Source organism: Phalaenopsis equestris, unplaced genomic scaffold (assembly GCF_001263595.1).
Source record: "Phalaenopsis equestris unplaced genomic scaffold, ASM126359v1 Scaffold000326, whole genome shotgun sequence".
Taxonomy (NCBI): domain Eukaryota; kingdom Viridiplantae; phylum Streptophyta; class Magnoliopsida; order Asparagales; family Orchidaceae; genus Phalaenopsis; species Phalaenopsis equestris.
This window is the reverse complement of record NW_018164768.1, coordinates 155,219-169,906: the sequence shown is the minus strand read 5'-3', so window position 1 is coordinate 169,906 and position 14,688 is coordinate 155,219. Positions and strand designations below refer to the sequence as shown.

At 37.6% G+C, this 14,688-nt stretch overlaps 2 protein-coding genes across 2 annotated transcripts; one reads left to right on the top strand and one right to left on the bottom strand.

Annotated features, from left to right (window-relative positions):
* Positions 1 to 865: 865 nt before the first annotated feature.
* On the top strand, positions 866 to 3,026 carry LOC110025734 (protein FAM133B-like). Its single transcript, XM_020726365.1, has 4 exons — positions 866 to 970; positions 1,074 to 1,271; positions 2,025 to 2,288; positions 2,556 to 3,026. The coding sequence occupies exons 1-4, from the start codon at positions 872 to 874 to the stop codon at positions 2,802 to 2,804; spliced, it is 810 nt and encodes a 269-aa protein (XP_020582024.1). The 5' UTR covers positions 866 to 871; the 3' UTR covers positions 2,805 to 3,026.
* A 354-nt stretch (positions 3,027 to 3,380) lies between these two features.
* On the bottom strand, positions 3,381 to 7,908 carry LOC110025733 (pentatricopeptide repeat-containing protein At2g17033). The gene is made up of 2 exons (XM_020726363.1): positions 7,812 to 7,908; positions 3,381 to 4,982 (listed from the first exon to the last, which is right to left on the bottom strand). Exon 2 carries the CDS (start codon positions 4,949 to 4,951, stop codon positions 3,671 to 3,673), a length of 1,281 nt encoding a protein of 426 aa, XP_020582022.1. The 5' UTR covers positions 4,952 to 4,982; positions 7,812 to 7,908; the 3' UTR covers positions 3,381 to 3,670.
* Between the last annotated feature and the right edge of the window lie 6,780 nt (positions 7,909 to 14,688).

The window sequence follows — 14,688 nt, the reverse complement described above, 5'->3', positions numbered from 1 at the left end:
TTAAATTCCTTAAACACTTGTTCTGATTAGTTGAATTTTTGATCTATCTATTAAAGTAAACAAACTAAGCTAATTTCTTACACCAGCTTGCTATGAGATGAAATTATGCAAATTACCCCTCATTCCGAGGAGAAAATTTTAACCGGACGTCTTGACTCCAATAAAATTAAGCAAAATGTACAAAATTTAAAAAAATTGCTTGCAATTCGACTTATAAATTTATAATTTTTTAGAAGGAGGCCCCACTGAAATCTACTTAGCGTTTATTGGAGTCCGGACGTAGAGCTTCTTTTGGACTCGGTATGTAAATTTTTTTAAAAGGGAGGCGCTGGTAAAAGCAAAAAGGGACAATTGCATGCAGAGCACCTAAACATTGCAATGTATAAATCAAGCACCCCCTTCTCACTCAAATAGTCCACCTCATATTTTTCATTTTTTATCAAATTCTCAGTTGTTTGATGGTGACAGATGTAAATGCATCGGTTTGTTGGTTTGAAAATTTGTAAATAACAATGTTTCATATGCTCTATGTGTAATTATCCCAAACCAACAACAACAACAACAACAACAACAAGTTTTTATTCCAGTAAGGAGGGGCAGAGGGGGGAAATGAAAAAAATGTATGCATATATAATTTTTTTCTTGGAAGGTCGATAAGAAGACAACAATCAGCGTAGTATGCTATGGTGAGTTGATTCCAATTTAGCACCTCGTAGCAGGGCTAAAAAGTCAGATTCCAATTCAGAACCTCCTAGCAGGGTTGAAAAATTAGGAGAAAGAGGCAGGAATCCAAGGACTGTGAGCCCACCATGAATTATAATTTATTTGCCTTTTTATCCATCCATTATTCCAGCCGAGGAAGCTCTCCTCCATGCATGCCATGCCATGCCATGCGATTTCAGCTATAAATAGCTATGCCTGGGCCTGCAGAAGCTTCAGACACAGAGGCCGAGGAGAAGATAAGAGGATGGTAAGTATTAACAAATTAATTATCATGATCATGATTTTTTTGGCATTTCTGTAGTTATAAGATGCATGATTTCCTTCTTCATAATGCTTGGTTTTATGTACAGGAGAGTAAGAACTTAGGGGCCGAGTCGAAGACCGTTATAGCCGAGGAGGAGAGGGCGGAGAAAAAAAAGGAATTGGAAGAGAAGGAAGCTGAGGAGTCTGTGGAGTGTCACCATCATAGCTCCGATTCTAACTCTAATTCGAAATCTGGCTCTGAAAGTGGCTCCGATAGTAGCTCTAAATCTGGCTCCAGATTACTAGTATATTTTACTCTTTTTAACTTTACAATACTTCTATTTTGAGCCATTTAGAAGAAGACAAAAAGAAAGTTGTGACTTGTCTCACGTTTTGTCTGTGAATTATTTTATTATTTAAAGCCGAAATACAATTTGAGTAGCTCTAAAATTTATATTTTGAAAAAATGCAACTATATCTTAAAATTTTAATCACACCATTCTCTATGATTCTATCTAACGATTTATTTTCAGTCATATTTAAAAATATATGATTATTAATGAATGACTGAAAATTGTAATCATATTTTTTTAGAAAATAATTAATTAGCTATCATTGATCAAACGTGTTCTTAATCAAATAATAATAAATAGTTCTTTTAGTTCCTGGAAAATGCTCAAAAAGTTAAAAATAAAGGTTCGATTATACTTTACTAATCTAAAAAAAAAAGATTGACAATATAATCCTTAATCACATTTTTTTTAATCTTTTACATACTAATCATCTAAAAATTTTAAATATAAAGTTTTGATCACTTAAGCTTAAAATTTACGTTTCAGCAACCCAAAAATTTATTTTCTTTTGAAATAGAAGTGATCAATACGTTAAATGTAAAAATTTGGGTGATTGAAATGTAAAATTTTAAGTTTGAAAGATGGAACTAGTTATATTTAAAAAAATTTTGAATGGTTGACATGAATACATACATATTATTCTAAAAGACGAAATATTAATACATACACATGAATTTCTATTTTATATCTGATTTTGGAGCACAGAAGGATGGTAAAGAAAAATCCAAGGAGAAAATTTACAGGAAGAAGCACAAGAAGAAGGGTTTCAAAGGGAAGCTGACGGTGAAAGCAAGCAAAACAGGAGATGAAGAAGCGCTGGCTATTACAGATGAAGACAAGCTTGGATGCAAAAGCGATTCCAGTTCCAGTTCCAAATCCAGCTCCAAATCTTCCTCCAGTTCTAAATCTGTCTCGAGCAAATCTGTCTCCAGCAAATCTAGCTCTGATTCTAAATCCGACTCAGATTCCGTAATTATTTTCATGCAGCATGATTCATTTATATTTACATAACACAATAGATACAAGCAAGTGCAGCATATTCTGATTATTATTACTTCTTCATTTCGGGGCCAAACTAGATAAGAAAAAGTTCAAATTTTTCTATGATTGTAGATAGTAGAAACATTCAGCAACCAAGATATTTACGCACAACCAACCCAAAAAAACACATTCGCATAGTTCTGATGAACTGATTTTCTTAGAAAACACAAAACTAATCAGCATTCTGTTGAACAGGGAGGAGGCAAAAAGAAAAAAAAGAAGAAGAAAGGGCTGAAGCAAAAGAAAACAGAAAGTTCTACTGAAGAGAATAAAGTGTCAGAAAAGGGCAAGCTCACAGAAGCAGGACAAGAAATTGAGGCAAAAGGTGCAGAGAAAACAGATGACGCAGCAACATCAAAGGAAGAAATAAAGCATGAGCTGCTGCCTGTTTCTAAAAATAACAAGGCTGAAGAAATTACTGAAGCTGCTACTGAAGGGAACTAATCACCATTAAAATGTGATTTAAATAAATATGAGTGCTTATTATACCTTATGAGATGTGTGAATATAATGTATGCATGATTGTTGATTGTCTTTCTCAAGTATGTGGTTTGTGTCATGAATGACAATTCTTAAATAGAGGAGGCAAACTGAATGCCCTACTTATCCATGTGAAGGAAATATGTATATGGAATAAAGTAAATTATGGTATTTTTCATTATTCTAGTTTTGGAATTCATAGATTTGGGGAAAAAGTGCGTTTCTTATATATCAGAGATTGATTGCCCAATTGAACACAAATTAGTTGTTATCCTGCTCATATACATCTATCCTCTTGTTTTTGTCCCAAATAACTAATAGCACAAGAGCAATCATGAACTCTCTTTTTTTCTGCATGACAGCTCCAAATAAATAGTACAAGACTAAGTATAAGACTAATAATATGATTTAAAGAGGCCAGTTTGTATCCTATTTTAGCAGGATTTAAGCATAATTTGAATTAACAGAAAATTTTGGAGCTTCAATCCTACTATCTTGATAAATCCTATTTCAAACTCGCCATTGATTAAATTCCGAATTTAATAAATATCAAAATTACTAGAATTTAAAAACTGCTCCTCTCCTAAACTTTAATTCTCTAAACAAAACAGCTATGAATCACTTCAACAGAATTAATAATTGCCATGCAAAACAGTCCTCAAATTTTAATCCTCTCAAAAATTTTGTAGGAGCAGCTCCTCATACAAAGATTTCTTCAAAGGAGCTTCTTTTCCTCATATCCTTGAAACAGCCCCTCATGAGAATGAGGTTGAGCAGTTTCTCCATACCGAGAAAAGCCAAAAAGTAAAACAGCCCCTGAAGCCCCTCAATCAGCACAACCAATCCTTAACTTTCTTCCCCTTTGCCACAAACTTACCCACATTCTTCCTATCTATCTTCAAAGGACTTTTCAACTGAAACATCATCACTGAAACCAGCTTCTTGACGGGAGACTCTCCTCTACTTCTGCTGTGCTTGCCAGACCCACAAATAATAGAGAATTCCAAAGGCACAGCCTTCCCTGCAACCAAACAGCTTCGAATCTCTCTCATCCACTGTAATATGATCACGTAAGCTGATACCAAGTGAAGGCCATGCAAATCCAATTTCACTTCCGAATCAGACCAATCCAACAGAGAACACAAAAGAGGAAAGTCAACCAACTCTCTGAGCAACAATGACTCATTTGAGCAAGGAGAAGACTCTTCCACTTTTCTGAACAAGGCGTCAATGGAAAGAGGTAGAGACAAAACATCATCTGTTAGCATCGCAATAGTAGGACACGAATTCAGAACAGAGTTGACAGTTCGGAAAGAGAATCCAATTCCTGATTCTCTAATTTTCTGAATCCATGAAACCATCTCTGACAACTTTCCATGATCACCATAACAAGAAAGCACTGTGTTAGCAGATAAGGTGTCCAGCGCCATACCGTTCTCCTCCATCGATTGGAGAACTCTAGTCATCTCCGCAAAGGCTCCAGCGCGGCCATAGGCTCGAAACACTAGCCGGAACTCGAAAGGCGAGGGCTTGAACCCCGACGAACCCATTTCCCGCAGAAATTCCTCCGCCTCCTCCGGCATTTCCATCAAGCACATTCCTTTAATTATGGATTGGTACGGTCTCTTACCGGAAAAGGGAATCTCCTTCAATCGGGCGTAAGATTGGAGAACTTGTGTCTTCAATCCTCGACCTGAGAAGGCGTCTATGAGATCGCAGTAGAAGAGAGAGAGGTCACGCGGCGAGCGGAGAACGGAGGTGGATTGGGAGATTAGGGTCAGGGCATCGAGGGAGCAATGATGGTCCTCGAGGAGAGATATGAGGGAGGCGATGAGCTTGGAGTTGAATTGAAACCAAGAGGTTTCGGATAGGAATTGATAGAGGTGAAGAGAGAAAGGGGAGGAGTGGGAGATGAGAAAGGAGAGGGCTTGAAGGGAGCTGGATTTGGAGGAAGAGGCGACGAATTTGCGGACAAGACGGACGGCGGTGGAGGGATCCGAGGTGGCGGACAAGGAGTTGAGGAGGCGACGAGAAGGTTTGCCGGCGCCTGCGGGGATTGAGCATCGTGGGGAGGGATATTGGGAAGTCGGGAGTGAGATGACGCACTCCATAGTCAAAACTCCACTTTTTGGATGAGAAGCCCTAAATCAAAAGGAAGAAAATGAAGGAATTCATCAACTTTTATCATTAGCAGTTGGAATATCATATCTGAAAAATTTAGTAGGAATGTAAACACATGATTTTATATTTAATTTTCTTTCGCTAGATTGGTAATGAGCATGGAGACAATTATGACTTTGTGCCTCCGAGCTTTTATTGCTCATTTAATTTTTATCATTTTTAATCTTGCTAGCTTTCCAGTGACACCAACATTGACCAAATTCATTTAAAGGGCGTAGTTATGATTGAAGTAGCCAGATTAGGTTGTGATGTTTCACGACAAATTTCATATTATTAAATAATTTAAAAAAATGTAGCATATTTGATGAGAATTGTATAAAATGGATAACATAAAAGTAGTAGGAAGAAATCTTATTAGATTTCCTACAACACTAAAATCACTCAATTTCGTTAAGAGACAAGGTTTCAGGTACCTAAAAGATTAAATGCTTAGATCAACTTAATTGGAAATATCTTGCTTGCTTGTATATTGAATCACTCTTTGATGCCTTTATACCTTTTCTGATTATACATTGATTCATGATGTGAAAAAGAAAAAAAGAATATAAATTATATTATTAGGCTTGAGTTTACCTGCTCTTTTTTTTTTTTTTTATAGATTTGAGAGTTTATTCATTAAAGAAGAAAATTAATTTTTTTGTATTTATTTTACTGACAACCAAATAATTACAAATTATACTCCACTCTGCATATATCTAACTAAATAGAAAAAATAATTCTCTTGTATTTAATATACACTATAACAAAACAACCACATTTTATTAAAAAATTTCAATAAAGAGTTGTTAACTTATGTCTCGTTTTATGAATAAGTTTTGGGAGTCCATTTTATTGTAATAACTAATGAAAATGAAATTTAAAATAGGAATAAAAGTTGTAATGAATCATATGTAACAGGAACACATGTTTATTGTTTCTCTTAGTTTGCAACTCATTCAACAGTCATCACAACTCTATTTTATTTGCAAATTTACATACATAACACCTAATTTTTATGTATTTATCTATCCACACCCAAACTCCTATTAACATCCTATTTATGGATGGAAATATGGATTTCACTTTTGAGTGTATGTAAATTCCCTTATTTTTTATTTCACCAACTTATAATAAGCCCTTAAAATTTTCTTGCTCTCCTACCCAACCCCTCCACAACGCCCAAAAAACACGAAGTCCGATATATTATTGGCTAAGAATTTCTGCGGATGTCGTATAATTTAAAGCGTTGATTGTTCTGAACTTTTTTTTGTCTTAACAAATAAATGCAGAAGGCATGCGTTGCATGTGACAGGAGAGAGAGAGTTATTATGTAGAAAGAAAAGGGAGAGTAGGGAATGAAGAGGGTGGGTGGATGAGAGTATGGAAGGAAAATTTGGTTGCAGCAACTAGAATTAATGAAGAGAATCTTTGTCTGCCAAACTCTTAAAAGTTCATAATGTCTTCCATAAATGCATCCTCCTCTCTCCTATCCTCATTTATTCACATTTACCTCTCCCCCACCAACCCATCTCATCTCTCTCGACCCGCCATCTTCTCTCCATCAGCTCTCCATCGTTCTTCCATGTCCCTCTTCTTAATTTGTTCCCAACAATTTTTAAAACCTCTGCAGCTTCTGATCTGAATCATTTGTTATGAATAACTGCTGGAGAGGATTGGAATGTTCCCTCGGGGTCATCACTCCCAATGAAAATAAGCCTTAAAATTAACTGTACATCAATGAACTATGATGTACTCAACTAAAGTAGTCAAAACAATCGTAATAGAAGAAGCCATATTGCTTTCCCTTATATGGTATCACCTTAGGAGTTGTTGTTGTGGATTAAGAAAGGCAAATTGGCTAAGTTGTGTACTAAAAAATCCTACTTATCATAGTAACCTCTTCATAAGATTCATATTACATCCACCCTTGGTGAAATTAACCTACATAATACCTGTCTCTAGCTTTTTTAATCCTCGTTTACTAAGAGATTCTTCATTAATGAAGAGGGCAAAGATTGCCTTGGCTGGGAGATATCGAAGAGAAAATTAAATAGTAATAAGATATTGATATAATTAATGACATTAGCCAAATTGCATTAAAAATTTGGAATGGCGATGAAATATCTTTTCTAAAAGTATTTATGCTGCTAAATTTACAAGTTCAGACAAAAAAATAAAACCTTCATATACATGTGGTAGTTATTATTATATGAGTAAACAGATAGATGAGCTTGGTTTATATAAAAGAGAGGCTCTCTATGTCAGACTTTAGACATCTTTCAAATGGCTGCTAATAACTACTGAATAATTATCAGTAACCTACCTTTTGGAGGCTCTTTAAAAATGTTTCCATAAGATATAATAAGAAAAACTGAAATTAATAAATATATTATAAATTCAAGAGTGAATAGAAGTTTTTTTTCTTAGAGAAATACTTCATTTTCACTCGTGAAAATATCATTTATTTGTTTTATCAAAACAATTCTCACGCAGAAATCCTATAGGAAATGACTTTCTAATCATCATGATATATGAATGGCAGTAAGAACTATACTGATAAGTCTCCAACCTGGATACAAACTTATGATAAAATAACATTGATATCACAATATATACATACTGGCCGATAGTACTTATAAGAAATTTTGATTTTAGAAAACTCACCTTGAAGGAGGAAAAAAAAAAAGCTTAAATGAAAAAAGTTCTGAGATATTGGCACGGCTCAATCAAAAAGGAGATTCAGATGATTGAATGTACAACAAGGAGGGCTAGTAATTCTTTTCTGAATGAACCGAGCCAACATCACAATACCTCTTTCACCGCATGCCTGCCGTCCATGCACAAGAAGAAGAGGAAGAAGACGAAAGAAAGAAGAAGGAAAAACAAACAAAAATGAGCAAAAACGTATTGCAAGGATATATGTAGAAGGGAGTCATGTATCAGCTAGCATTTATAGCGCTTGGCCACCAAACCAAAAAGATGCCTCATAACATTTATTCTATGCAAGCTTCACATATAAAAAATATTCTTCCTCTCTCTCTCTCTCTCTCTCTCTTGTTCGGAAGCTTTTAATATGCTTCAAATTCCCAGAATAAAAAGAAAAAAGCTTTGTATATGATCATGATCTGTTATGAAGCATTTATACAACGGGATGCCATTTAATGAACGGGATACTGTTTCTAATCTCATGTAGCTATATCTTGATGGTTAGGTGAAGAAAGGGGAGATAGCAAAGGAATAAAAATGGAGTTGGAATGGACATTACTTAGCTTTTTAATTACTCCTCCATATCTCTCTTTATAACTCCTACCATAAGAGCTGCACTTAGCATGTGGAGAAGTGTGCGACCTGCTGCGACCTACTGGATGGGAACAAAGCGTGAGTAAATGAAAGAGCGGTGGATTCAATTACTTGCTCTCAGGTGCGTGCTACCACTATACTCATTTTGGATAAATTTATATTGATACGTGCTAGAAAATTCACGGAGCTAGAGCAATAAATTATTGTCTTAGCGTTGCACGAGGATTCAATACACACTCAAATGAAAGTGAAACAACCAGTGATGACACCAGAAGTTTTTACGTGGAAAACCCGTAAAGGGAAAAAATCACGGGGCATGTTCCAATTGTAAAAATCCACTATAAGTTGATGATTACAGATGTCCTTTGTCCCACAGGCTGGAAAGGTCACAGGCGGGAAAGTGTTACTAGCTTTCCAAATTACAACATCGACTAACGACGTCTAGTCAGCGGTGGTTGAGGGAGATCGACGGCTGTCGTTGTCGACGGTCAGTGGTGGTCGACGGTGATCGACGACGACGATGATGATTTTGGACTTAAGCTCCTTCTCTCGACGGTCAGTGGTGGTCGACGGTGATCGACGATGACGATGATGATTTTGGACTTAAGCTCCTTCTCAAAGCCTCAACTTTTCTCTAAAGCCTCTCTCCTTTCATGTGAGGAGTGAGTCTCTATTTATACTGTTTTGAGTGCAATTAATGCAGAAATATGAACCATTTTGATCGGACGATGTTTGATGGACATTTGAGTGCCTTAACGATGTCAGAATTGAGCAATCATGGGCTCATTGGATTCGTCTTGTCGAGACGCTCGATTCGACTATGAACTCGCTAGATTCGACATCCGTTTGATCTTTCAAATGCCTCCGGAAATCCTCCAATAGAGGTTTAATGATTTGATACGGACTTGATTTGACTTGGATTGGACTGATTTTCATATCGTTAGGTCCGTCTCATTGAACTGATTAGTTTGATCATAAGTTTGCTGAAATCAGAGATCTGACTTACTCTTAATCGAAGATTGAATGTTTCTTGTTCAAAAAATTGTCTCGAGATCCGTGTTGGATGTTGAAAATTTATTGGTGCCGTATCAATTGTCCCATATTTTCGGGCGAAACCTTTTTTTTTTCGTCCGAAAATATTAAGATCTTCATGGAGGGCATAAAAAAATTTAGATATATACATTTTACTGCTTTCAGTATGTATATAAGAACAATATTTATCCTTAATGCATAACTAAGTTAAGTCTAGCTCAGTTGGTAAGTGTTTTGCCCAGGTGAGGGTTCGAATCCCACCCTTAACAAAGAGAAAATCCGAAAATTGGGCCCACTGAAATTTTCCCTTGGAATCCACTACTGGACCGTGGGCCTCGCCCTGGGGATCTGACCCGGACGAATCTGGACCGTGGATCCGAATCTGGACCGGCGGGATTCAGAGAGTTGGGAATCAGAAGAAGCAACCGAATTTAATAATTAAATTGTATAATTAAATTGTAAATTCGGGCCATTGCCAAAGCGGACCAACTGAAGCAGCGGGATTGGGGCTCTGTGCTGGATTGGAGAGCTGTTAAAAGAGCTATTAAAAACGGGTCGCTGAGCGGGATTGAAAGTAAAAGAGCTATTAGAAGCGGGCTTGAGTGGGATAGGAGAGCTGTTAATTAAAAATTAAGAGAATCCAAAGCGAGAGCAGAAGCAGCTCTTAATTTGGAGAGCCGAAGCAGCACCTTGAATATGAAGAGTTTTTCATTAATTTATTTTTTTTATATGTTTTTTTTTTTAAAATCAACCATAAAGACAGAATTTGAAAAACTAAAAAATGATGGAATATAAAATAAAAAATTTTTTCTTTTATTGTTATTTTTATTACTATTATATTTTTTTCAATGTGCATTTAATGCTATATCTCATATCATGCCTATAAATAGAGACATTGGATGAAGGAAAAAATCACAAGTGAGGAGGAGAAGAAAATTATCCGGCGTTGCGGAGAATAGTTGCGGTGGAGAATAGTTGTAGCGGAACGAAGTGTTACGACGAAGCAAAGAGTTGCAGTAGAGAGTTGCGACAAAGAGTTGCGGCGAAGCAAAGAGTTGCTGCAGAGAGTTATGGCGAGGCGGAACGTTGCAGCGAAGTGTGGCGGTGCAGAGTCAGTGCAAAACGTCACTGAATTGACGACAACTGGAGAACCTCGTTCTGCTGAGAACCAGAGGAAAGGTCAGAAACCAGAGGATGCAGTGTCAACTGTGACGAAGAGCTAATTGAACTTTTTTTGAAAGAAGTATTTCTCCCCGAACGATATAGTAGTTAGTTGTGAAGTTGCCGGCTTCAACTGGTCGAGCATATCCTCCACCTTCTGGGTATATTACTATTTATGAGGTTGTCTTAAAAATTGGCCTACGATTTCCTCCGACACCCGAGTTTATTGAAATTATGAAGGCGTTCGGGGTTTGCGTTGCTCAGTTATCTTGACGAGTGGTGCGGTCATTATTGAGTTGACAATTTTCTTCAGGAGTCGCGGATTAAAGTTAACACTGGCAATTTTGGCACAACTGTGTGGGATTTTTACTGATACACATGATCGTGTGTTGTTTAAGCATAAGACGTTGGATTTCCGTCTAAAGGAACCGATGACACAATGGTCCGTAAAATTCTTCTTTGCAAAAAAAATGATTGGGGGCTCCGCTAGAGGCGAGGAAGGTTTCTACAATTGTCTGTCTCTTTTCAGATTACCGAAGAAGAAATACTACAGATGCTGGAATTTCTTGACATGAAGGAACTGTTGTTTAAGATACAATATATTCACAAATTTGTGAAGGATGAATCATTGTTCAAGGTCAAGCTTTCTTTCCACCCCGAACGGTCAGCAATTGTAGCGTTAAAGAAATCTAAGAAGAGACCTTCCGAGCTAGCCCTTGCAAAATCCTCAAGGCGGCTCCCAACAAGCAATGAATGTGAAGTGCTGCCTCAGAAACAAAAGAAAGTTGAAGCATCACGGGAGCTTTTGCCAAGCCCTTCAACTATTCACGTTCCTAAAAAAAATCTTGTGTTATGAGTGTACTGGGCTCCTAGAAGCCGAGAGTTTTGTATTTTTTCTCATTTTCTACTACTATATAATTATTTCATCTTTCTAACCCATATTTCTTTTCTTCTAGGTGGATAAGATGGTGGAAAACCAGCAGGGGCGAAGACTTGCATGAAGAAACTAGAATTCCAAGTTCAATAAAATCAAATATTTTCAAGGCGAGTACAAGCGTCGGTATGAATCTGGGTCGAAAAAATTACATCTCTGGAATCATAGTTGATAGAGTGTAGGACAGAACTTTCAAAAAAGACAACCTCCCTCTTGTTGCAGCTTCAGGATCTGGAGAAAATTTGGGAAGGGTTGGTGGAAATACGAGCTAGCCTTCGTGAAAGTAATAAGAGCGTGAAAGCCCTTAAGTCGACGATGTTAGCCCAAGAAGAAGAGATCCGACTTTTGAGGTCCGTAAAAGATGTCGATGTTTCAGAAGTTAAGCGTAAAGCGGTCTAAACTTCATAAAATCGCTTAAGTTCAAAACTATCATTCAAGACCATGTCCAAGAAGCTCGTGATCATGTACTTGATGTTGAGGTAAATGAGCAACAAAAGTGGTTCACCAAAGAAGGATTCATCCGGGGCTTCTTGAAGGGGAGTCAAGCGGCACAACGTCAAACCAAGATTGTTGTTGAGGGGCTCACTGCAAGCCAGGCTTCAGAGGACCCTTCCTCAGATTATGATGGTGATGACATCGAGAGTGAACTAAATAAGGTGTTTTTCAATGACAACGAAGTGGCAGAGAAGAACATTGACGTCAATTAGTGCTTTACTCTTCCTTTTAATGTTTGTAGCGTATTTTCTTTTGTCATGTTGCTTTAACTACACAGATGTTGTTATTCTTTTCAAACTTTATCAAAATAATGTTGTATTAGTGATGCATGTCGATCAATTTATTTTGTTAAATGTTTGCCCCCCCCAAGTATCTTTTTGGTGATAAGCCGTGGGGATAAATCATCAACAACATTTTACTTGGCTGAGGTTATTTATCAGAGTTTTACTCGATGATGTTAACTTGCATAGGAGGAGCCAACGAAAGTCCCCCAAGGACTTATTAACCCATCCGAGGTTGTTTGTTGGAGCATTGCTCGCTTACAAACTTGTGTGGAAGGGGTCAGGTGTAGCCCATCAAGGACTGTTAACCTATCCAGGGTTGTTTATCGGAGTAAAAACTCGACGATGTTAACCCATATGGAAGATGTTAGATCGAATCCCTCTGGGATTGATCGTGCTCTGACTAAGATACAATAAGAGTTGTGAACTGGAGTTGTGTATTTCTCGGGTCGAGAGCATAAAGTGACTCGTGAATGAGTCATTACACTTTCTAAAAATATCCTTTATGTATAGAAAAGTAAATGAATAATATTTGAGATACATTAATTGTGTATGAGTTGCAATGTAATAGTATATGTGGACTACATGACCGGGGTGTTACTGATAATATTTGCTAAGATTCTCTGTATTCCAAGTCCGGGGCAAGATTTTCCCATATGAATCCTTAAGTTTAAAGGTTCCAGGCTTGATCATGACAGCCACAATAGATGGGCCTTCCCAGAGAAGTGATATTTTATTGCATTAGGGACCATAGTTGGCGGCTTCAATACTACGCAAGACCAGGTCACCAATGAAAATAGGTCGAGGCTTGACTCTCCAGTTGAATTCATCTCCGGTTGAATTCGCGAGCAACTCTTTGGCGGTAGGAAGCAGCTCTAAGATGGTCACATCGCTTGTTTCTGGGAGGAGATCCAAATGTTGTCAGAGTTTTTCCTCATTGTTATCTGAGTCGAAAGTCTTAACTCGCAGGTTCGGAACTCCAATATCAACTGGGATAACATCCTCAGTGCCAAAACACAAGTTATATGGAGTTTGCTCGGTTGGAGTTTGCGCGGTTGTGCGATAGGTCCAAAGGACGTTGTGCAGTTCTTCTACCTATTGCCCCCCAACCTTCTCAAGTCGAGTTTTCAATCCTTTAAGCACCGTACAATTCTTCACCTCTGTTTGTCCATTTTTTTTGGGATGCGCTACTGCAGTGTGCACCAAATGAATGTGAAGATCTTTGCAGAATGAAGTGAGAACCCTTCCAGTGAATTGAGTCTCCTTATCAGTGATAATCTTCGCAGGAAGCCCAAAGCGACAGATGATATTTTTTCAGACAAACTGTTTTGCATTTGCCTTAGTGATTTTAGCAAGAGGCTCTGCTTCTACCCATTTGGTGAAGTAGTCAACAGTTAAGATAATTAATTTTTGTTGTCCAATAGCTATCAGAAATGACCCCATGATATCTGTCCCCCATTGGACGAAAGACCAATGACTTAGAAAAGATGTGAGTTCTACTGACGGTACATGTGTAAGATTGGAGTGTAGTTGACAATTCTTGTATTTTTGCTCAAACTCTAATGCATCTTGTTTGATCGTTGGCCAGTAAAAGCCTTGCCTTATTATTTTAAGAATAAGTGCCATGCCACCAATTGCTCCCCACATATTCCGCAATGAGCTTCTCGTAGAGCATAATCAACTTCAGATGGAGGAAGACACTTAAGATATGGACCTACAAATGCCTTCTTATATAGTTCATCCCCTATAAGGATGAAGTTGACCGCCATGCGTTGGATGCGAATTGATGTAGTAGCATCATCTGACAGTGTTCTGTCTCGGAGGAAGGAGATGAAGCAGTTCTTCTACCTATTGCCCCCCAGCCTTCTCAAGTCAAGTTTTTAATCCTTTGAGCACTGTACGATTTGTCACCTCTGTTTGTCCTTTTTTTTTGGATGCGCTATAGCAGTGTGCACCAAATGAATGTGAAGATCCTTGCAGAATGATGTGAGAACCCTTCTAGTGAATTGAGTCTCATTATCAGTGATAATATTCACAAGAAGCCCAAAGCGACAGATGATATTTTTCCAGACAAACTATTTTGCATTTGCCTTAGTGATTTTAGTAAGAGACTCTGCTTCTACCCATTTGGTGAAGTAGTCAACAGTTAAGATGATGAATTTTCGTTGTCCAGTAGCTATCAGAAATGACCCCATGATATCTGCTCCCCATTGGGTGAAAAGCCAATGACTTAGAAAAGATGTGAGTTCTACTGGCGGTACATGCGTAAGATTGGAGTGTAGTCGACAATTCTTATATTTTTGCACAAAATCTAATGCATCTTGCTTGATCTTGGGCCAATAAAAGCCTTGCGTTATTATTTTAAGAGCAAGTGTCATGCCACCAATTGCTCCCCACATATTCCGGAATGAACTTCTCGTAGAGCATAATCAGCTTCAGATGGAGGAAGACACTTAAGATATGGCACTTAAAATGCCTTCTTATA